At 34.2% G+C, this 24,946-nt stretch overlaps 1 protein-coding gene across 1 annotated transcript in view; it reads right to left on the bottom strand.

Annotated features, from left to right (window-relative positions):
- LOC136040344 (major facilitator superfamily domain-containing protein 6-A-like) overlaps positions 1-24,946 on the bottom strand; it is a 69,518-nt gene that overhangs the window by 9,533 nt on the left and 35,039 nt on the right. Inside the window, exons 6-7 of the mRNA XM_065724583.1 lie at positions 14,984-15,135; positions 2,829-2,993 (exon numbers count right to left, since the gene is read on the bottom strand). Coding sequence (XP_065580655.1) covers positions 2,829-2,993; positions 14,984-15,135 — 317 coding nt within the window. The remainder of the gene's footprint in view (positions 1-2,828; positions 2,994-14,983; positions 15,136-24,946) is intronic.

Below are 24,946 nucleotides of genomic sequence, written 5' to 3'. Positions count from 1 at the left end.
TTTCTATAGGTTATTCATTTGTAAAAAATTTTTGTTTGTTATTTTTTGTTTTCTTGGGGTCACGCAAGGTAATGTATTGTTTATATTTTTTTTTTATTGTTGTTGGTTCGGCATATGGTCTCATTCATTTTTAGCCCTGCCTAGCAAGCTTTCTCTTATGATCTGCTATTGATTAAGAAATATTTATTTCTAATAAAATTGTTCTACGAAAAAATAAAATAAAAATAAGTCACCAATCTCTTTAAAGTCTCTTCCTTTTCTTAGCTTAGGCAAAAATAATAAACGGTGAAATGATCAACAATTTACCAAGACGAGAAATCAAAATACAAAGCAAATATTATAAAGCAAAAAGGTACAGTAGAAGTGGATTTATGTGTAATTCAATCTTGGGTATGTTAAGTTTTTTAACATGCTACTTTATTAATAATTATACGAATCATTTTTGGAGATAATGGTTAAAACTTTTAAAAGTACACTGTTTTTTTTTCTTTTTTTTTGCATAGCAAGGGTAGTGGATTCTCTTTGACCTAAGAGATAAAGCTAAATTTTCTCATTACTTGTTTGTACAGGATTTTCTTTTCCTTTTCTTTCTTATCATTTTTTTCTTAAACATCCGTTCGTGACAATTTTGATGACTGGGACGACTTAAGCCGTACCCTGTAAGTATCGTAATACAATAAAGTAAGTATATAGTAACACACTACAGCAGTTAATCAGACAAAACACAGAGGAATTGTCCCTAGAATATTTCCCAAGAGAACTTGTGCCCAAGGAAAAAGTAACCCCAGAAAAGTAGCCCCAAAAAAGCTCTAAATTATTTCATTACTTTAAAGAGCCTCACTGTTTGCGCTAAAACAACATCAATACATTATACAACATCATTATGATTACACATCAATAAAAAAAATTACTGAGTCAGTTACTAATACAAGTAGTTGCTCTCAAATGTTAAAATTTCCAGGGAATAACCCATAGTTTCTGGCTGAATAAACCACTATAATCTCTAATTTTTATTATTACTCTCACTCAATTGGACTACCTCATGAACTATCTTGGATTATCTATGTTTATATATAGATAAGGTCGAAGACCACACTGCCTTTCTATCACGAAAGTATAACAGTTCAATATAGAGATGAAACCTTTTAATCGACAATGAACAAACATAAAATTTTTTAACTGGATATTTTAAACGCATATTCAGTGTTAATCATCAGCAGTAAAACATCAGCAGTTTTACAGCTGACGATGAACACTGTATATGTGTTCGAAATATCCAGCTAAGAATTTGTATATATGTTCACTGTCGATTTAAAGGTTTCATCCCTATTTTGATCTGTTATACTTTCATCTGTGTTTATGTTTTTTCTGGGTATGACGATCGTGAAAAAGGGCAAAAAAGCTCCAGTAAAGTCTATAAAATTACCAGAATTTTCCCTGGAAACACTTTTTACCTCATTTTCTACTCGCTAAGGCCAGCTGTTTCATGTTTAGGTAATGAATTGTCAAGTATAATCACTGACTTCACTTGGATATATAATTTAGATTTTGGACTTGATAAGTTGGTATTTATTATGAATTTCTTTATTTCGAAAAATAACAAAAGACTGTGTGAATACTACACAAGCATAATCTGCTCTCATTCCAAGAGGGGTGGTTAGCCTCTTTTCACTTTTGTGCCTCTTCCACCCGTAGTTGCCACCCTATACTCTTTTTCAACGTAGGACATTAGTTAGCAATCCATTGGTCAAACTTTATACAATTCGTTAAAAACATAACAACCTTATCTTATTTGTTTTTAGGTTAGTAGTTGGCTTTTAGTTAGTGTATTCGTTAACCCAAACCTGACTGAAATCGATAACTAAAATTTGTAGCTTTACAGCTTCTGCTACCTCTGCAACTTCTGCTATTTTTAATATATAAATTTTTTTTAGCACATGTCGTATAAATGTAAATAAAGATCGCACACAAGCAACTTCCAATCACGCCAATAAGGACCGTCTGTTGTTTTGTAGTTTTGTACCTGGGCCCTAAATATTGACTGTTTCCCACGCCTTATTTGTTTTCACGTACAATTTTGGTCTATAATTCGTAATCAAGCCTTCTTTTGCTTGTTGACCACCCAAGACATGTTTTTCTTAATACCCCCTCTCCTCTCGGTAGTACTGATATTAATATATTTAAAAACCAACCGTTGCATTTACAAACTAAGTATAAAAGCGATTAAATTTGAAATCAATTTTAAAGCAGTTATAAAATAAAGCTGGGATAATAATCCACATAATAATAACATTGTACTGTTCTTAAGCTGATGGCTTTTGATCAGTGCCAGTCCACAAATTTTTTTATAAACTAATGTTCTAGATTCTAGAGCATTAGTTCTAGAATCTTCTAGAATCAAAGCTCTAGAATCAAAGTACACACCAAGAAATTCTTTATTGTTTATGAGCTGCCAGGCAGATCAGTAATAAATTTACACTAAATAAAAAAAAAATAATCCGAGATTCAGTTTTCTGTGTTCAATCTTATACCAGTCAAAAAATACAACAATGTTTGAAACGAAGACACCTATTGGGTGCAAGAGAAGTGGAATTACCCCCATAGATTTTCAAAAATAATATTTTGAAATTTACTTTGGAAAAACAAAATAATTGCCTCCCCTCTAGCTTTAAAGAAAGAAACTTTTTTTGAATATTCATTTTTTTTGATGAAGAACCCTTGCCTCTCCCATAAATTTTTGTGAATTGTCAAACACGCTCTAAAACCAGATTTTTTTTTATACAATTTAATATGCACCCTAAAAGAAACTAAAATTTCTAATAGTTTACCTGTTTCATTATTTCTTCTCCTTTCAAATTTTCGTAAGCAAGAGAAATGAAGAGCGGCATACGTTATTCCGGCTATTGCTGAAATGGTGCCCATGTATTGAAAAGACAATCTTAATCCAAAAATCGAAATGAAATATCCGCCAAGGTAGCTCCCTGTTCCTCTTCCTATGTTAGGAGAAATATATTAAATTTTGTTGGTTTAATTTTTATTAAACTCACTCCCCTTTTTCACGATATTTATTCGCTTTTTCTAAAATCAGGCAAATTATGGAAAGTTCATAACTTTTGTTGGATAAATTTTAACTAAACGAATTGTGTATATTTGAGACAATAAAAAGGAAATTTAGCATCACAAGTTTACATCCTAAATTAGAAAAATAGATTGCTACATGTGCGTATTTCCGCCGGTATGTACATATTTTATTATTTTCTTTTTTATATTAGATCACCAGAAGATTCATATTTAGATAATTATAATGTAAATCTATAGTTTTGTTGTATAGTAATTTATACTTCCAAAGCTTTTTGGTACAAATATGATGAATATTACAAAACCTATATCTAAAATTGATAACACCTTGGGTTTTGAACCCTGAAAAACGGGTAACTCTTTTAAATGATGCATTTTGGTTTTCTTTAGCTATCTACAAATTATACGAGTTAGTCATTTGTTATAAAAAGTTCGTTATTCATATTTCTAAATGAATGCACAGATACGATAGAGAGAGAGAGAGAGAATTCATTAAAAAAAAAACAGAAAATTAAAAAAAAGAAAAATATTGCAAAAAGACTTATGGCTTGTGCGACCATTCTCGAAACTACAAAATAATTTATTTAGCAATGGATTCCCCTAAAAATCAAAAAACAAAACAAAAACAAGCAAAAAAAAGTCACCACTTGATACTACACTAACCTAATACAACAACACTTTTATGCAAAATTTTCCTACTTTCTATGTAAAAATATCATAAATCATAAGTATCAAAACAATGATCCCATAGCGCCCCGTCTGGTCCAAAATTAGAAGCAAAATGGAACTTATTTTAACAGAATACTAAGCAGTCAAATACATGCTATCTAATGCATAACTAGCTATTTGAGATACATCGATAACACTATCACTAATGTAGGAAAACAGTCTTCCTTTTCTCATTCTGTCTTCTTTTTTTTATGTGTTTGTGCTGTTGCATTGGTGATTTCTTTTTTCATTTTATATTATAGCTGCAAAAGGTTCAACTTTCAGAGCGTTAATATCTTAGTTTTTCATGAGGGAGGAAGCTTTAAGAATTTCCTATATTCTATTTATATTATATTTATATTATAATTCGCGCAAAAAAATTTCTTAGCAAATTTTGACGTTTTCTTACAAGATTTACTTTCGCACTGATGCTTGAGAAGGAAGAAGTTCCTGCTTGTAGGTTTCAGAAAATTTGCTATTTAGTAGTTGAAACTGTGTGTTCATTTTAATTCAATATTAAAAAATGACCAAGGTGTTGCAAAATATATATAGAATAACAAAGACGGACAGACAATAGATCAAAAACGTCATTGTATGAAGAAATTTACAGTAATTGGTGACCATCCCATAACCAGTGTAAACGTCGTTCTCAAATTAAAAGACCCAACGTACTAGTTTCACAGCACAATGATTCAAATTTCATAAACTCAAAAACCTGTAGGTGGTGATTCGGCAGTTAAGGCAGCTTAACTGCCGAAAAAGGCATTTTTTATTCTTAAATTGTGTATCATAAGTCTGTATGGCTTAAACTTGCATTTCCGATAAAAAAAAAACGAATAAATAAAAAAAGGTCAACGGACTGGGTAGAATTGAAAAACGCCTGAACACCAACCATTTTAAATAGTACCCTGGTTCAAATGTAGGCCAATCGTAAACAATCTTGCTGAAAAATTTCATGACAAAAAAAGCTTGTCAAAGTGATAAAATTATGCCGTTTATGATACACTGGTGGTTAGCCCAACTACAGTCTGATTGTCAAAGATGTAAAACGCTAAATTGACAAAGCTAACCAGTGGTTGTCGACTGGGGAAAAATGAGAAAAAGGCCTAACAGAAAGAAAATAATGAGTGGGAAAGTATCAGCTTTACATTCAAGATCATGCTCAATGCCTGACACACTTTAAAAGCCAGTCAAATTTCCTCTTCAATACCCCTCCTGGAATTTCCTCAATGCCCAAATTTCTTCCTGGAAGTTGACTTTAATTTTGGCAGAATGGAACGAACAGTACCCATGCTGAGACTAGGGAGTCGCACACAATTAAGAAAATAAGAACAAATACAAGAGAAAAAAAATTCATAATTTTGCTGCATTGATAAACTATGTTAATCCCAAATTAAGTAGCATTGAGATCGCTGTGAATACTGTTCAATTTAGTTCTAGAGCCATTTTTAAACGATCAGAAAAATTTCAGGGTCAATAGGACCCCTCCATGGCTCATTTTTTCCCAAAGTTTCCCGATCAAAATTTTGAGATAACCATTTTATCTAGGATAGTTGAAAAATCTAATAGCTATGTCTTTGAGGATGACTTAACGGCTCACGGTCCCTAGGGGAAGGGCTGCAAGTTATGAAATTTGCCCATTGTTTACATATAGTATTGGCTATTGGGAAATATACGGACGTTTTAAGGAGGGATATTTTTCTTGGTAGAGGGGTCAGGGATGTTAACTTACGCTGGAGGATCTTTCCATGGAGGAATTTCTTGTGTGGGTTGGAATACCCATCATTATTTAAAAAACGGTCAGAAATTAAATAGAAAAACAAGTTTTAGCAACTGAAAGTAAGGAGCAACACTAAAACTTAAAACGAACAGAAATTATTACGGCGAGGGGTTGGCGAGGGGTTTCGCCCCCTCGCCAATGCCTTGCCTTTTACGCTAAATTTTTTTAGTACTTTCAAAAGAGATATTTATTCTAATAAAACGGTCTTTATGATTCATGGATCATTTTCAAAGAATTGGAACAAAATTAAAAATTTCAATTGCGAAAACTTATTTTTTGAATGCTGTCAATGGTGACATCAAAAGCTCTGTCAAATAAACAGCAGAAGAAGTAACTACATATTAGTAAAGACTGGAGTGTGCCAAGGGAAAGTTGCAGCACCAGAACGTTTTCAATTAAGTTATAACCCAAGTGATGAAAGCGACCCTACATGACAATATTTTACACTAAATCTTTGAGAAGAGTGCTTTGTGATATAGAATCTATGTAATATATTGCCATTGTGGACAACTTAGTTAAACTCGGGGTAGTAGATTGCTAACACCGGGACCAAAAGGTATCCAAGATCGGGATAGCAGATTGTAAATTTTAGTATACTTTAAAAACAAATAAATAAAATAGATGACATTAAAATGTACCCTGCATATAAGTCATCCTAGCTGAGTGGTTAGCACGCTACACTTGAATCCCTCGTCCGTAAGGACAGGAGTTCGAATCCTGGTGTAGATGATTATCTGGTTTGGAAAGGGATTCAGTAGCGTGACTCTGTAAGCTCAGCTAGGGTTCATTCTCTTCTAAACGGCTCTCAGTAGAAATCTGGGGAAGGTAAACAGGAAAGGTGTGCGAAAGAACAGGATGGTTGGCTCCCAAACCCCAATTGCACTTCCTGAATGAAGGACCACGAAACAGAGGTCACTACCGCCGGTTTGGACTATAAGCCCCTTGCTGTATTATTTGCCTGTTTTTTACCTGCATAAAAGGTAAAGCAGCCCTCGATTACTTTTCAGCAGGAATAAATATTTAACTCTTTTTACTTTGTATTCTGACTCCTGGGGGGAGGAGCAGAAGATATTAATCAATGTTTATTGATTTTCTTGTTTCTTCTATAACGTCCATATTCGTTATGTTTATATGCTGGCAGTAATAGTTTAACCAATTAGCAAGCTGCTATCCTGACTTTATGTCTAAGCAGCCCCGGGTGACAAAAACTGGCTTGTGTTTTACCACACAAACGTCACTCTAACATTTTGGATGTTTAAGGACAGTAACATCACCCTTAATTGTGGTTAATTTGCGTCATTTTCTAGTTTGTTGTGATTTTTCATTTTAGTTTCTGCCGGTTTTGACTTTTCTTTCTTCACTTATATTAATTTTTTCTCACTTTAATTGACCCCTTATTAATGGTTATTTCTGATTCAGTCAAGGTGAAATCCCCTCCTTTATAAAAAAAACAAAATTTATTTTAATGTGAGGGGAACGTTATTGGTAAGATTGTTTACTCCCTAACAGTTCTAATGTGCAGGTTGCTTTAGAAACGATTGTCGGAATAGCACAGGTCTAAATACTTATCACCAAAAAAAATAAAAACGTTAGATGAGCACAAAGACTTAGGCTTTGATCAAGTGACACTCAGGCCCTTAAACCTGCGCTAATGCAACCTCAAAAGATCTATTTTTTCCAGTGGCGCCATTTCAGAAAACCTTAGGGGGGGGGCCAAAAATCGATTTTGGGCCCCCATCCAGCCTAAAATTTTTTAAAATTTTCGAACATGCCTTTAGGTACCGTACTACCTTTGGGGTTCGCATTTTACAGCTTATTTAGGGACCAAAAACAGTACCAAAATAGAACATTTACTGTATAAATCAGAAACTTACGTACAGTTACTTCAGCAATGGATATCTTCTTTGCTTCATTTTTGCGAAGTCGTCGACAAGCTTCTCAAAATTGAGCTCCTTCACTGCAGCTTTCTCAGAGAATATAAGCAGCAAATGCGAGAGTCGCTCGTTTTCCATCGTTGTCCGGAGGTAGTCCTTCATAAACGTCAACACAGAGAAAAAACGTTCATTTGAGCACGTTGTGAGCGGGAGTGTGAGGACTACCCTGACGACCTTAAAAAGCTCAGAATAAGCTTCTTTCAATCCTCCGAGGCGTTCAAAGACATCTAAAGCGTTTGCCGGTTTCTGTGGAAGCTGCGACACAAATGCACGAGCTATTAAAGCTTGACACTTCAGCTGCATAGTATCGATTCCTGCCTGATCGAAGTATGTCGCGATCACAAGAAATAAATCTGAGTCCATAAAATCTTTGGATTTGGGGTTAAGGCAACGTGTGGCTTCTAGCACTGGCAGCTGGACAGAAAAACGCTCTTCAAACTCATTTAACACTCTGTCCAAAACCTCGTAGAACTCTCTCCGCATTTTGCCATTTTGTTTAAATATATTTACATTTTGTTTAACAGCCATTTTGTTTAATATATTTGAAAAATCTAATAAATATGTCTTTAAAGATGTCTTAATTGTCCAAAGTCTCTGGGGGAAGGTGTTCAATTTGTGGACTTTGCCCTTTTTTATAAATAGTATAGGTAATTGCGAAGTATACAGACGTTTTCAGTTTTTTTCTGGTGGGGGGGGGGCAGCTTGAGCAGAGGAGGTTATGTAGGAGGATCTTTCCATGGAGAAACTTTTCATAGGGGAGCTGAATTTTCAATCAAGGGGGCACTGGATTTTCAAGCATTATTAAAAAAAGAATAAGAAATTAAATGAAAAAAAAGTTTCTTCAACTCAAAGTAAGGAGCAGGATTGAAACTTAAAACGAAAAGAAATTATTACATATGAGAAGGTTCACCCTTTCGTCAATACCTCGCTCTTTACGCTAAAGTTTTTTTTTTTAGTACTTTCAAAAGAGATATTTATTCTAATCAAACGGCCTTTGAGATTCAGGAGTCATTCTTAAAGAATTAGAACCAAATTTGAACAGCGTAAAGAGCGAGTATTGACAAGGGGGTGAACCCCTTCATATACTTAAAAATTGCTATCCGTTTTGAGCTTTAATGTTTCTTCTTACATTCAGTTGAAAAAACATGTCTTTTTTATTTCATTCAATTAAGTCCAATGTGCTATTCAATTTTATGTTTTGTAGGTTTTTATAGGTTTTATAGGTTTCTGTGATACACTTCTTTATTTATTTTTTTGTTTATGTAGGATTACCTTGCAAAGCTATCATTCCCTTGATTCTATATTTTAACCTAGAATCAATAAACACAAAATATGATGCACGAGTACTGCTGTCGGGTGATTAAACACTTTTTGAAGCAAGGTAAACTGAAGCTAGCCATAGTAATTCATGCGGACGAAAACTTATTAGGTTTGAAATTTCTTATCTTTGTCGCTTTTTGTTCTATCTTTCCTCTTCAAAAGAAGAAACTCAACAAGATTTGTCTGAGCATTATCTTATAAACAGTTCTTGGTAACGAGCTGTAAGTAAGGAGCGACCCGACTCAATAGAAACCGAAACTCTAAAAAACGGAATTTGATACCAATAGATACGTCAAAAGAACTAAACTTTTATGCTGATTTTAAATACATTTTGTTAAGTTTAGTCTTACCCTTCAAAGGTTACAAGCCTGAGAAATGTGCCTGATTTTCAAAAAATGGCTGAAACACCCTTAGAACTCATATAATCATAATAAAATCATACCATCAGATTCAGCGTATTAAGAGAACCCTATTGTAGAAGCTCCAAGCTCCTATCTGCAAAAATGTGGAATTTTGTACTTCATATTAGAAGAAAGATCACGGATGCGTGTTTATTTATTTATTTTTTTTTGCCCAGGGGTGATCATATCGAACCAGTGGGCCAAGACATCGGGAGAGGGCTTATTCTAACGGAAATTCAAAGTTCTAGTGCCCTTTTTAAGTTACCAAAAAAATTGGAGGGCAACTAGGCCCCCTCCCACGCCATTTTTCCCCAAATTCCCCTGACCAAAAATCTGAGATAGCTATTTTGTTCAACATCGTTGAAAGGCCTAATAATAATGTCTTGGGAGATAACATGAAACCCCAAAGCTCTTTGGAAAAGTTCTTCAAGTTAAAAAATGTGACCATTGTTTACATATAGTATTTCTTATTCGGAAGCATGCATACATTTCTAGGGTGGGAAGGGGAGGACGATTTTTTTGGCTGGGGCTCGGGGAGAATTTTCTATGGAAAATGAATTTTCTAGGGGATGAACTTTTCAGGGGAAATTGTGTACTGGAAAAATTTTCCAGAATTCCTATACAAAATTTCTTTATATATCTTGCTTTCTATTTACTGGCTCAATTTCACGCTTGGAAGTGTTAAGGGTAATTGTCCCAGTAAATTTTAACCAGGATTGTATTGTTCAGAGGATGTTTCCAAGGGGGATTTCTCCGTGGAGGTGAAGCCAGATTTCCTGGCTTTATTTAAAAAATGATCAGAAATTAAATAGAAAAACACTCGTAACAAGTGCCATATGAGCTCGTAGCTTTGTTTCTGGTTCGTTCAGTAAGATTGGTCGACGAAACAAAATTTAAAATGTGGTAGATTTACTTACAGTCGGTTTGAAAAACGAAGCCAATCGTCGTTGCATCTTTATTTCTTCTTCTTTCCTTTGGGCTTTTATTTTCCTTTTTTTTGCACCACTCGCACCGGATGAACTCATGTTTCAATAATCCGATTTGAACTTGAACACAACTCAACTCTGTTTCACGGTTCTTTATTTGATGAAGGGTAACGAGAAACTAAATACAAAACTGGAATGACACCCTGGTCTGGATACCCTCTTTTCCAGATGTTAGCCTACACATAAATGTGCCGACTGACGGGATTCATTAATCACTGGAGAGACTTCAATGTCACAGAAGTACTCCGAGCCCAGAAAGGACTTTACAGACCCCTGCCAAAAGGGTGACCATAAATTAATTAGGGAGAACGGCAAAAACAGGATACTTTCTTGAAATGCAATAATCATCGAGTATCTTGAATTTGCTATTTAGTAATAATTCACAGTAGAAATACGGTAAAAAAAAGAGAAAAAAGTAGAACAAGGACGAATAAACAAAGAATTACGTGGTTGAAATTGGGCCCCTCCAGAAATCAGGGGGGGGGGCATGCCCCCCCTGCCCCCCCAAATGGCGCCACTGTTTTTTCTTCCCTTATGGAGCTGCATATTTGCATAAAAAAAATACATTAGGTAATGCTTACCACCAGTCTCTTGTTTTTCAAATGAATCGTATTAATAAAAAATGCATTTTGTAGCAATACAAAGAGCATCAGTAACAAAAGAAAGGTGGTATGAAGAGAAATCCCTCCTCCCAGACTAATCCAAGGGACTTTTTGGAAATTTAGGAAATTTGGCTCTGGTGCGTGTTGTTTCACTGTTTGACTCCTTTCTAAAAAAAAATTCACTGGTTTTGATTCTCTATTAGGTAAAGTAAACATAATAGTTACTGATACGGTTTTTTATTGTTAACATAAAAAACGCGCATTTTGCTAGAGATTGTAAAAAAAACCATGTGCTCCAGTTTTGGTCCCCAATTAGCTAAAATGCGTGATTCGTAGAAATTGGTGTTGATCTAAATCTGCTAAGCTTCGTTTCGCAATGTTTATCAAGTTAAGGTCAGGTGTCCCAATATATATTTATTTCCTGTGCTTTAACAAGCTTCTTATCTTGTTGTTATGCTAATTAGGAAAGCTAAGTGTATAAACCTTTAGACAAAACTAAACAACTTAACCACTTAATTACGGGGTAAATTTACACAGAAAACTTGATTTACCAGAATGAAGAATTGCCTTTCTAAATATCTACGAGCCTTTATTTTGAAGAAGCTGTATAACTGATTGTTAGTAAAAATACATTTCTTTACTTAAGAAAAACTCAACAAAGTTATGACTTTAGCAGAATCTGAACTGAAAATCTCTTTACATAATTTCCATTCAAATTGTAATACGAACCCAAATTAGACCCCATCCCTAGCTCTGGATAGAGCCACTTGAAGAAAATTGACAGTACTGTCAACCCGTTCCATATACACAAGCTAGCCTACTGAGCAAGATCATTCAGTCAATAAAGTCATTACGCAAAATGTGCTTCAGAGAAGAAAGGTAGTATTCAGACAGTTTGAAACTCAGGGAAGGTTGGTGAAATTGACCACATATCTCACTCACTCTGAAACTGTCTTTGACGGAGGATTCGAGTATTTTTTTTAAACTGAATGTCTAGTTCAGTTGAGGCACTTAATCTAAAGCCCGACTGAAAGTTTTTACTGACAAATACAGACCCCTCATGTTTCTTACTGTCAATTAAATAAAAAAACTACTTTTTTTTAACTGAAAGTAAGGAGCGACATTAAAACTTGAAACGAACAGAAATTGCTCCGTATATAAAATGGGTTGTCCCCTCCACAATCCCTCGCTCTTTACGCTAAAGCTTTTAATTTTTTTTTAAAAGTAGAATTGTGGCAAAGAGTTAAACTTTAGCGTAAAGAGCAAGGGATTGCGGAGGGGACAACCCATTTCATATGAAATGGGTTGTCCTTCGAACCAGCAGAAAGTCCTTCGAACCACCTTCGAAACAGCAAATATAAAGTAACACTTTTTTATTTAGTAGTGCAAAAAGCAGGTATATCGGATAATACAGATCCTGTAGTATTGTAGCGGATGGGGGAGGGGGAGTAAGAAGACTGAAGCCTCAACAGTATGGTTTAGGCTCAGGTTATGTTCATAGCGATTTAGAATCAGTGATTAATCTATTATCCCACTGAAAGGGAAATTTTAGGGTTAACAGTGCAATATGGATTCTCTGGGGGGTAGTTCTTTTATTGCAAAAACGTAGATTTTGATGAAAAATGATAGTTTCCAAAATTGACGCATTAAAAGCTGTACTTTATCCTGAAAGGGGGGGGGGGGTAAACGCCCTAATATACAGGATAATTCTATTTTGCTGTGGAAAGCAAACTCTCTTTACAAAAAAAAATAACAGCACAATTTCTAATTACTTCAAAGAGGGTAAAAAGTAAGACAGAAAATGAGTTAATAATTGGGCAGTGACTTGACCGGATAATTGTATGCTGTAAAATCCCCCAAAAAAGGCTTCATGCATGTATCTAGATTCTTAATAAATGTCCTACTTTTGCCAGAAATCCCAAGAAACCATGGGGAAATTAAACATTTCACAAAGTTTTGGGGGGGCCAGGCCCGAAGGCCCCCACCCTGCGTACGTGCCAGCTTACGTAACACACTTTTATATTCTTATATTTTTATTATGTATACGAAGGGGTTTGTACCCTCGTCAATACCTCGCTCTTTACACTAAATCGTAAGTTTTGTTCCAATTCTTTAAGAATGACCCCTGAATAAGAAAGGCCGTAGAATAAATAGTTGAAATTACTAAAAATACTTTAGCATAAAGAGTGAGGTATTTATCTCCTTCTAAATACCTTTGTCTTTAGGCTAAAGTATTTTTAGAACCCCTCATATGCGTAATGATCTCTGTTCGTTTAACGTTTCAATGCTACTCCTTACTTTCAATTGAAAAAACGTTTTCATGTTTATTTTTTCTTTGTTTTTTTTTATAGTAATGTTAGAAAATCCTGCGCCCTTTTCATTGAATTTTTCTTCCTCCATGACATATTTCTCGAAGGAAAGATTCTCCCACGTAGCCCCTTCTCCTCAACCCTACCCCCCAAACCAAAAAAGCCCCCTGAAAACGTCTATATACTTCCCAATAACTATTACTGTATGTAAACACTGGTCAAAGTTTGTAACTTGCAGCCCCTCCCCCAGGTATTATGGGGAGTAAGTCATTACTAAAGACATAGTTGTTATGGTTTTCGACTATGTGGAACAAAATGGCTATCTCAAAATTTTGATGCGTTGACTTTGGGAAACAAATGAGCGTGGAAGGGGGCCTAGGTGCCCACAAATTTTTTTGGTCACTTAAAAAGGGCACTAGAACTTTTCTTATCCGTTAGAATGAGCCCTCTTGCGACATTCTAGGACCACTTGGTCGATACGATGACCAAGGGAAAAAAACAAATAAACACGCACCCGTGATTTGTCTTCTGGCAAAAAATACGAAATTCTACATTTTTTAGAGAGGAGCTTGAAATTTTCGCTATAGGGTTCTCTGATACGCTGAATGCGATGGTGTGATTTTCGATTCTATGACTCTATGATTCATAGACTATTAAGATTCTATGACTTTTAGGGGGTGTTTCCCCCTTTCTTCCAAAATAAGGCCAATTTTTTCAGGCTCGTAACTTTTGATGACAAATACTAAATTTGATGAAACTTATATATTTAGAATCAGCATAAAAATCTGATTCTTTTGATGTATCTCTTAGCATTTTTTTTTAGAGGTAGCATGTTTTTTAGAGTTTCGTTTACTATTGAGCCGGGTCGCTCCTTACTACAGTTCGTTACCACGAACTGTTTGAACAGTATATATGTCAGCTTTTCATATATTTTTGACCACTTTTTAATGATTACAGCAATGCTAGAAACCTCGTTAAAGAAACTAATTGTTCAGGAGTTATCATTTTATTTCATTTCGAATCGCTATATACTTTTTAGTGTGCATGTTTTACTTTTTATCAGCATAAAGGTGAATTCTCCCAGACTTAAGTTTTACTCGTCTTTTTTTTATATCTGATCGAAAAAATTAACATCCTTATAATACAAAAGGAAATATATATTCAAATTCATTTGACTCGTTCTATACTTTAATCCTGCAACGGCGAGTCATGCTGTGGGGAACAAGAAGCCTGAATCATCTTGGTGCTGCTCTTTTAGAAAAAAGAATCGTTGAAAGTTTCTGGTTTCTTAGAAGTTATTTCTGTTTCTTCTTTTCACTTTTTTTGCGCAGGATTCATCGGAATCTTTTTAATCTATTCAATTTATATAATCTATTTCATTTCATTTCTTGTGCTCCATATTTTTTTCTCTCTGTTAATAATTAGTATCTTTGAAGTGTCTAATAATCTTTGAATAAGAGACTCGTATATCTCCCCCCTACTATAGAGGATTAGTATGATATGTCACTGTATAAGAAATAAGCGAGCATCCTGAGAATAGAAATGAGACGCCTCTAAACTCTGGCGACACTATGATAAAGTTTAACAATCTTGGAAAGTAATCTCAAAAGACATTTACCGAAATTGATAAGTTTGGAGAGAGAGAGGGGGGATCCCTAAATCTTCAATACTGATAATCTAGAAAAAAAAAAATAGAAAAGTAACAAGTGAAAGATGGCACCTATATTGTAATGAGCTCCTCCAACAAAGGAGAGCTCGGAGAGCTAAGCTTGGAGAGAGAGAGAGAGGGAGGAATCCCTAAATCTTCAATATTGATAATCTAGAAAAAAGGAGTAAGAAAAGTAAAAACAAGTGAAATATGGCACCTATATTGTAATGTGCTCCTCCAACTAGTCCTGTCAATGTTGCAAGAAGTCCAACAGGAGCAGCGGCAGCACAGTATGTTGCGCTGGCAGTTGCCATCAAGTGTTGCGTAATAATCTCCATAATCTCAAATGGAAAACAGAGCCATGGATTGCTGAAAATTAGAGTTCAGATGTATTATAATCTACGTATAGTTGTTTCATAGTGCCAAATAAAGACAATTTGAGCAAAAAGCACAAACAACAGCTACTTTTATATATAGCCTAAAACTATATCTAGACTAGTTAAGAGGGGGGATTAGGCGCTATTACGATGGCAGTGATGGTTATATTTGGAGAGAAAATTAGAGACGACTCGAATAGTATTTTTTTCTAACTGGTGTTTTAGTTTTATAAACAAAAAAAAAATGTGAAAGAAGGTGTAAGTTTAAGTTTCCTTTTAAGATAAAAAAAATGGGATTCATAATTATAACAGTTTTTGTATTTGGAAAGAACGGTTAAAAAACGCATCGAGCGATAAGTTCATCTTGTAACAAGTGCCCTGCATCTTCGATCTTGTTCACTGCATATTTGAAGCCTAATCTTTCTTCAAAAACTACTATATCCTAATAACAGTAAAAAATTGCAGACCATTTTGCTCAGTTATTCACACTCCTTTAATATATTTGTTGATATAAGATACCATAAAAACAAATTTCTGTCCTTCCGTTTGAAATTAAAAGAATAAAAACACAGAAAAGCGGGTATAATATCAAACAGTTCGTGGTAACGAATTGTAGTAAGGGGCGACCCGGCTCAATAGTAAACAAAACTCTAAAAAACGGAATTTCGATGCTAAAAGATATATCAAAAGAATCAGATTTTTATGCTGATTTTAAATATATAAGTTTCATCAAATTTAGTCTTTGTCATCAAAAGTTACGAGCCTGAGAAAATTTGCCTTATTTTGGAAAATAGGGGGTAACACCCCCTAAAAGTCATAGGATCTAAACGAAAATCGCACCATCGCATTCAGCGTATCAGAGAACCCTATAGAAACAATTTCAAGGTCCAATCTACAAAAATGTGGAATTTCGTATTTTTTGCCAGAAGACAAATCACGGGTGTGTGTTTATTTGTTTTTTTGTTTGTTTGTTTTTTTTTCCCAGGGGTCATCGTATCGACCAAGTGGTCCTAGAGTGTTGCAAGAGGGCTCATTCTAACGGAAATAAAAAGTTCTAGTGCCCTTTTTAAGTGACCAAAATATTGGAGGGCACCTAGGCCCCCTCCCACGCTCATTTTTTTCCCAAAGTCAACGGATCAAAATTTCGAGATAGCCATTTTGTTCCGCATAGTCGAAAACCATAATAACTATGTCTTTGGGGATGACTTACCCCCACAGTCCCTGGGAGAGGGGCTGCAAGTTACAAACTTTGACCAATGTTTACATACAGTAATAGTTACTGGGAAGTGTACCGACGTTATCAGGGGGATTTTTTTGGTTTGGGTGTGGGGTTCAGGGAGGGGGCTATATGGTAGGATCTTTCCTTGGAGGAATATTTCATGGGGGAAGAGAAGTTCAATGAAAAGGGGGCATGACTTTCTAGCATTACTATAAAAAAAACAAACAATGAAAATATAAACATAAAAAGTTTTTTCAATTGAAAGTAAGGAGAAGCATTAAAACTTAAAACGAACAGAGATTATTACGCATATGAGGGGTTCTAAAAATACTTTAGCATAAAGAGCGAGGTATTTAGGAGGAGATAAATACTTCGCTCTTTATGCAAAAATTTTTTAAGTAATTTCAGCTATTTATTCTACGGCCTTTCTGATTCAGGGGTCATTTTTAAAGAATTGGGACAAAACAAGATTTAGTGTGAAGAGCAAGGTATTAACGAGGGGACCAACCCTCTCATATATATAATCAAAAATATAAGAATATAAAAGTTTGTTACGTATGTTAATTCTAAAGTTATGTATTTTTTTTACTAATAAAACGTTCGTTAAAAATTAAAAGATCTAGTTGCCTTTTTAAGTAACCGAAAAATTGGAGGGCAACGAGGCCTCCTTCTCCACCCCTTATTTCTCAAAATCGTCTGATCAAACTAAGAGAAAGCCATTTAGCCAAAAAAAAGAATTAATATGTAAATTGCATTTTAATAGTTTATGTACGGAGAGCCAAAATCAGACATGCATTAATTCAAAAACTTTCTGAAATTAAATAAAAAAACAAGTTTTTTGAAATGAAAGTAAGGAGTGACATTAAAATTTAAAACGAACAGAAATTACTCCGTATATGAAAGGGGCTTTTCCTCCTCGACACCCCGCTCCTTGCGCTAAAGTTTGATTCTTTCTCGCAACTCTACTTTTTAAAACAATAAAAACTTTAGCGTAAGGAGCGGGGTGTCGAGGAGGAAAAGCCCCTTTTATATACGGAGTAATTTCTGTTCGTTTTAAGTTTTAACGTCGCTCCTTACTTTCATTTCAAAAAACTTGTTTTTTTTATTTAATTTTTGCTAAGACAGTGGACAAACTAGGAAAAACATACCCTAATAAAAGAACATTCAAATGTAGCTTGGTTCTGCTAACGAAAAAAGGAAGGTAAACAAGGCGAAACTTTAGTCGTCCTTTTAAGGGCCCAAAATGGAATTCGCAACGATAACATTTATTGTATTTGGAGAGAACGCTAAAAAGTACAGCGAACAATAACTTCTATTTTCAACAAGCAAATTACTTGAAACGTCAAAACATTAACCAAGTTAAGAATTTGTTACGTAACAAATAAAGCAGTTAGGCAGACTATACATCTATCATAATCAAAATGCTACTAAAATTCAACAATAAAAACTTAAGTAAAGTTTAAGCTGTTAAAATGGAAAATCTGTTAATTTGAACAGACTAGAGGAAATAAAAAAAAACACCTTTAGTAAATAAGACTTAGTTTTTATTATGTGGAGCTACTAAAAAGGAAGTAAAGAGCAAAGTCACGTGGCAGTATTAATCCAATTAACGGCCCAACTGAAATTTGAAAGAAACCATACCTTAATTACTTTTATTATTTTATCAGAATCATTATAAATTAGATTAAAAATTAACTTTTCCAAGAACTAATTTACTTTTCCGTATAACAAGCCAGATAGTAATGAACGTTGTTGGTTCGAGATTTGATGAGTGAAAATGATACCCCAACCTCCATTAGGTGCACATTTAAAAGCATCACTTGTTCCATATAACAAGCCAGATAGAAAAAAAACTTCGTTGGTTTGAGATTTAACGATTAAAAAGGGATACCCAACCATCAACTTTGTGCACGTTTAAAAGCGTCACTTGCTCCACGATACGCATCCCGCTTTCACCGCTTCGCGCTTAATCGAATAAACCGTGACTCAGTGGCAAAACACGTGGCACGTGCCACATGCCTCATACAATTTCTTAAATTTTGCATTCTGGTGCACGAGTCATAAAATCAAAATGTCCCAGGATTTTAGACATTTGTTTAGTTTGAGAAGTGCTTACAGAATCACCCGAAATTTTTATTTGAATTTGTATGAGCAATAAGTCGGTCGGCTCTACTAATTAAAAAAATTTTATGTACGTTTTTTAAATAACGTTCCACTTCTCAAAAAAGTTCCGAACAAAAATTTTTCCATTTTTCCTTCCCATTCGGGTTTAAGAATATGCCTAGATAATTAGTTTTTTTTACCTATTTACATGAAAATCTTTTTCACTGTATCTTTGTAGTCTAATCTTTTTTTAAGAACAACTGTTTCCTAGTAAGAGTAAAAAAAGGAGGAAAATTAACTCCCGATATTTTACTCAATTTCCCCAAAGTCCTCTAAGGTTTATGTTGCTGTAACATACCATAAATACTTTCTTAGACCACATAGTCTTTCCATTTACAAAATAAATGTCAATACAGAAAACAAATATTATATTTTAACTAAGACAGTAGACGAAACAAGAGGAAACAAACAAACATTTAATAAAAAACAAATTCTCAAATATTTTGCATTAACGATCGGAAACCTTTTAAACAAAAAATAGAAAACTAAAATAAATTAAAAGGAACACATAAATAAAATAAAAAGCAAAAGGAGTATCTTATTTTTAAATTAATCCATTTGGTTTAATTTGGAAATTTTTTTTAGATAATTTCCCTATATGTTTCTATTTCATGCCAAAAACTCACAGAAGAATTAAAAAAAAACTATATAAAAACTGTTTTTAAATGCCAACTACCAAGGAATCTTTACTAAATAGTGGAAAAGATGAGATTCGAAAAACGTAGAAAGCAGGGTATACAGAATCTCTTTTTTTGGGAAATTTTTATGTTAGCAGAACACACTAAAATTTAGAAAATGGATAACAACAGCAAAAAATTGCAATAGATTATTCCTTATAATATAATAAATACCAGAGACACTTGAATCAGCAGTAGCAGAGCATTTGTTTGAATTTACACACCATAGTATACTATTTGATCAATTAAAATAACTGATACTCCTCCTGGACTCTTTCTAAGTTTTTGAGAAATAATAGAAATAGAAATAAAAAATAAATATTGATGGCAGCATTATCATAAATAGAGATGAAGGAGGAGAAATATTAGTTGAATCAATTTTATCATAAGCTAATTAAAAGAAAGGTTAAAATTTCAAGTACCTTAGTCAATGATATGTTGCATAATCGGCCCCGAGCAAGTTTTACCTTTATTAAGAAAGGACAAAACGATAAAAAAGAAAACTCTGGAACGAGTTAACATTCTTCAACTAGAATAGCAAATGAAAAGAATAGCAATTGAAAGAAAAAATATAGAATAGCCAATGAATAGCAATAGCAAATGAAAAGAATAGCAAATTGAAATAGAAAAGATTTATTATAATAGCAAATGAGCTAGAATAGCAAATGAAAAGATCCAATATGATACGCAATGAAGTATTCATGACCTGTATTCAATTATAGCTAATGGCATCAGCATCGAAATTTTTATATAAAATTACTTTTTCATGCTATTAGATCTTATTTACATATAAAAAAGAAACAATGTCTCTGCTGCTAGTTATCGGGATTTTGTTCGTTTCTCGTACTATCTAAAACGACGAATAGTTGACAAATCGGATGTGATTAGTATGGGAGTTTTTTTGGTTTTCGCCTGTGTTTATTTTTTTCTTTTTCTTTTTATTTTACTTATATGTTTTGATTAATTTAGTTTAGCTGTTTTTTATGCTTTTTGTGCTAAAAGTGGCTTCCAGAAGGGAAGTCATCAGACTAAGACCTGTTTCTATTTTTATTTATTTTTTTTTATTATTACAGGCTTCGTTACTACATCAGATCTGATGACGTGCCGCTAGTCCTGGTTATTACCTCATTCTCCACTATTGAGGTATCTGTTATACCACTCTTGAACGTGTCAAGGGAAGGATTTTTCGAGATTACCTCTGCCGGCAATCTATTCCATGTGGCAACCGGTCGCTAGGTGAAACTCGTTTTCAGGTATTCTGGGCGGGGAGAACCCTGCTCAAGCCTGGCAAGCTGTACTTCAGCGAATTGATCATAAGGGCTTTGCTCCAGCAGGGACGAGCTTCGATAGCTCCCCTGAAGGAGGGCTATACATTTACTTTTAGAAAACCGACATGGACGCCACGTCAAAGCGTTCCTGGATCAACTGTGGGGTTTTAGCTTTCGTGTTGTCAGAAATTGCTGTACGAACTCCAAGATTATGAATTTGTTGGAATGGAGCGATTTGGCCTTTTGTTGCAACAGCGAAGAGAGGACATGCATATTCCATGACAGGTCTGGTGCACGAAATGAAAAGCGGCAGAATAGACTCATCAGGGAGGATACTTTCTTTGTTCAGAAGTAAGACAAGAACTCGATTTTCTTGTTCTTTTAATATAAAACAATTCGTAGTAACGAACTGTAAGTAAGAAGCGACCCGGCTTAATAGCAGCCGAAAATATAAAAAAAAACGCCTGAGAAAATTTGGCTGAGTTTTGAAAAAAGGGGAATGTACCCTTTAAAAGTCATAGAATATTTATGAAAATCACATCGTCAGAATCAGCGTATCAGAGAACCCTATTGTAGCGGTTTCAAGGTCTTTTCTGCAGAAATGTGAGATATTGTATTTTTTGGCGGAAGAGAGATTACTGATGCGTGTTTATTTGTTTTGTATTTTTTAGTTTTTTCTCTCAAGGGTGATCGTTTCGACCAAGGAGCTCTTGAATGTCGGGTGAGAGCTCATTCAAACGAAAATTAAAAGTTCTTGCACCTCTTTTAAACGACCCGAAAATTGGAAGGCAACTAGACCCACTCCGTATTTTCGACGTAACACCTTAAAATGGGTATTCTTTCCTTAGACAACCCTGCCGTTCTATGACAAACAATAAAATTTTCAAATGGGGATAAATTCATCCATTTAGACTGTGAAAAAAATTGCTGTATACGTGATCGAAATATCTGGACTTCTGTACCTGCTTTTTTAACTGCCTCAATAAATGGATTTATCCCCATTTGAAAAATTTATTTGTTCGTCATAGAAGGGCAGAGTAGTCTAAGAAAAAAATAAAATCGACATTTCGTTTGCAAGACACGGAAAACTTTTCAGTGAACTCTTTCTGAATATAATACAGTGAATAATCTGGAAATTCATTATTTTGTAAAATACCCGTAACGTTATTTATTTGTTTTGTGCATAAATATGCTAATTTCAATTATATTATTATAGTAATTCTATAGATGACGATCACCGTATAGGTGATAAAAATTTTTGGACTTCTGTACCTGTTTTTTTTTTTTTCAGTGTCTAAAGCAATGGATTTATCCCTATTAGAAAATTTCTTTGTTAGACCCCCTTCCACGCCCCTTTTTTCTGAAAATCGTTCGATTAGAATCTTTAGATAGTCATTTTATTCAGCATAGTTGAAAGGCTGATCAACAATATGTCTGGAGATATCAAGACACCCCCCAGGCCCTGGGGAAGGGTTCTTAAGTTTTAAAATTTTCCCAACGTTTACGTATAGTAATTGTTATTGGGAAGTATGCATATCTTTCTTGGGTTTGGAGGGGGAATTTTCTACAGATGGGATTTTTCATGGGGATAATTTTCCATGGGGAGGGGAGTTTCCAGGGGTGAATTAATCTAGGGAAATTTTGCACTGGGGAAATTTGCCAGAATTCCTATATGAAATTCTTCTTATGTCTTGCTTTCTCTTTGCAGACTCAAAATCTGCCGACATAAGTTTGAATTCTGTTCCAATTCTTTAAGAACAACTCCTGAAGCACTATATTCGTTTAATTAGAACAATAAGAAGCTTTTGTAAAAAGTATTTAAAACTTTAACATAAATAGTGAGCAGCCCTTCTCATATATGTAATAATTCATTTTATTTTTTTATTTTTTTCATTTTAATTTTTAACGTTACTACTTACTTTCAGTTGAATTTTTTTTATTTGCTATTAAAATTCTATTTTTAGAACCATCACTTTTGATGAACTTTGATCTAATTTTTCTTGTGAACCCTCACCTTTGTGAATTTTAATCAAATTTAAAACTAAATTTATGTAAAATTATGTTTAAAGTTATTTTAAATATTAATTAAATCCAAAATTAAATATATATTAGGATTTGATCAAGCGCTGTGATATTATAGCCTAAATCGCAATTATCTTCTTTTCAATTGGGAGACTTTTTGAAAAGTAGTCTGCCTTTTAGGACTTCATTACTAGCTTCACTACTAACTTCTCCCTCGATTTGTTTCCAATTAATAACAACTTCCATGATAATCAACTGGCTAGGTGGTTCCTAAGCTTGTTAATACTATTAGAAAATAAGTTCCATTTTATAATTAATTGATTATTTATTATAAACAAAATTCTGAGGTGTTTAAGATATAATTAAGTTTCTAAGCATTAGAGCAGAGTAGGCTATACGTGCAGATGACAGTTTGGTCACATGTCCTCTACTCCAACGATCTCCAAATTATCACAATATTCCTTATGTCTCTTGTTTTCCATAAGGTTATGCTATATTTAGATGTTTTTCACAATATCGGCCCTCCTACAAGTGCCCCATTTCCTCTAAAACAAAGCCTATGTGCACCTAATTAGAGCATAAGATTTCAAAACAGTCTAGGAGACTAGTATACCATATAAAGGATTCAGTTTTTTTCTGTTTCGGCGAATTCGCCCACTCCCTTAAAGAATCAACAGTTCGTGGTAACGAACTGTAGTAAGGAGCGACCCGGCTCAATAGTAACCAAAACTCTAAAAAATGGAATTTTGATACCAATAGCTACATCAAAAGAATCGCATTTTAATGCTGGTTTTAAATATATAAGTTTCATCCAGTTTAGTCTTACCTATCAAAAGTTACTAGGGGGAAAATAGGGGGAAACACCCCCTTAAAAGTCATAGAATCTTAACGAAAATCACACCATCAGATTCAGCGTATCAGAGAACCCTACTGTAGAAGTTTCGAGCTCCTATCTACAAAAATGTGGAATTTTGCATTTTTTGCCAGAAGGCAGATCATGGATGCGTGTTCATGATCACGGAAGAGGCTGCTTCCTCATCAGCGCCCTGCTCTTTACGCTAAAGTTTTTTAATGTTTTAAAAAGAAGAATTGAGAGAAAGAGTCAAACTTTAGCGTAAAGAACGGGGCGTTGATGAGCCAGCAGCCTCTTTCATATACGAAGTAATTTCTGTGCGTTTTAATGTCGCTCTTTACTTTCAGTTAAAAAAACTTGTTTTTTTAATTTAATCCCATGAAAATAGTAAGCTTTATTATTGCAGAAGATGACTTCCCCCTAATCAAATCTAGATGCAAGGAAATAAATTACCCTTTTTAAGTGAAAAATAAAATTTGGATTGATATTTGTACAACCTGGTATAGCTAGTTCGAAACTTAAATCAAGTTTTTGCTAGTTTCTTAGAAAAGTCATGTTCATTCAAAAAATAAAACTTGTATCGTGATGGAACTTAATCAACTGGTACTATCTTTCTTTGGAAATCAACAATATTTCTTATATCTTATGAGTATATGGACGTAGATTGTGTAGAATCAACGTGGATTTTACGCACGTAGATACTGGTGGGGGTGTTGGCCTAAAAATTGTTATAGAACAATTTTTAAGTTATTTTTCGAGTATGTTTCGTATTTTGGAAAAAATACATTTCCTGCAACTTTTATATAACTTGCTCCCTTTTGGTGTTCAGGCAGTTAGCCCTTCCCAACCTAACATTCGTGGTAACAAAGTCCAAGCAAGGAGTGAATTGCGATTATTGTAACTGAAATTCAAAAAGAAAGTTTGATAATAATACATACGTACAACGAGAACGACTTTATGGTGATTTTAAGTAAATTAAGAAAAAACAAGTTTTTTCACTGAAAGTAGGAAGCAGCATTAAGAATTGTGACGAACAAAAGATATCACGTATATGAGGATTGTTGCTCCCTCCTCAATTCCTGGCTCTTTACGCTAAAGTTTGAGTTTTGTTTCCAATTATTTAAGAATGACTTCTGAAACACTAGGGCTGCTAAATTAGAATAAAAAGGTTTTTTAAAAGTTCAAAAAAAAGTATAGCTAATGGAGCGAGGTTATGAAGAGGAGGCAACCCCCCTTATACACGTAATACCTTCTGTTATTTAAGTTATGTAAGTTATGTTCATTTTAAGTTTTAACATTTTTTTTCTTTCAGTTGAAAAAAAAACTTGTTTTTATTTAATTTCTAATCGTTTTTTTAACGCATGCTGGGAAGTTCAGCTCCCCTCCATGGAAAATAACTTTCCCCCACAAAAATCCTTGCACGGAAAAAGACTCCCTTATAAACCCCTCTCTCCCTTAAGAAAATACAAGTTTATAGCTTGCACACCTTCCTCTGGGAGCTCAATTCATCCTTAAAGACATTATAAATAGATCTCTTGAGTTTAAGGAAAAAATGAATGTTTTAATGTTTTGGGGTCGTTTTTTCCCGTTTTCTGAAACTG

This window comes from Artemia franciscana, chromosome 20 (assembly GCF_032884065.1).
Source record: "Artemia franciscana chromosome 20, ASM3288406v1, whole genome shotgun sequence".
NCBI classification, from domain to species: Eukaryota; Metazoa; Arthropoda; class Branchiopoda; order Anostraca; family Artemiidae; genus Artemia; species Artemia franciscana.
This window is presented reverse-complemented; position numbering and strand designations above follow the sequence as displayed.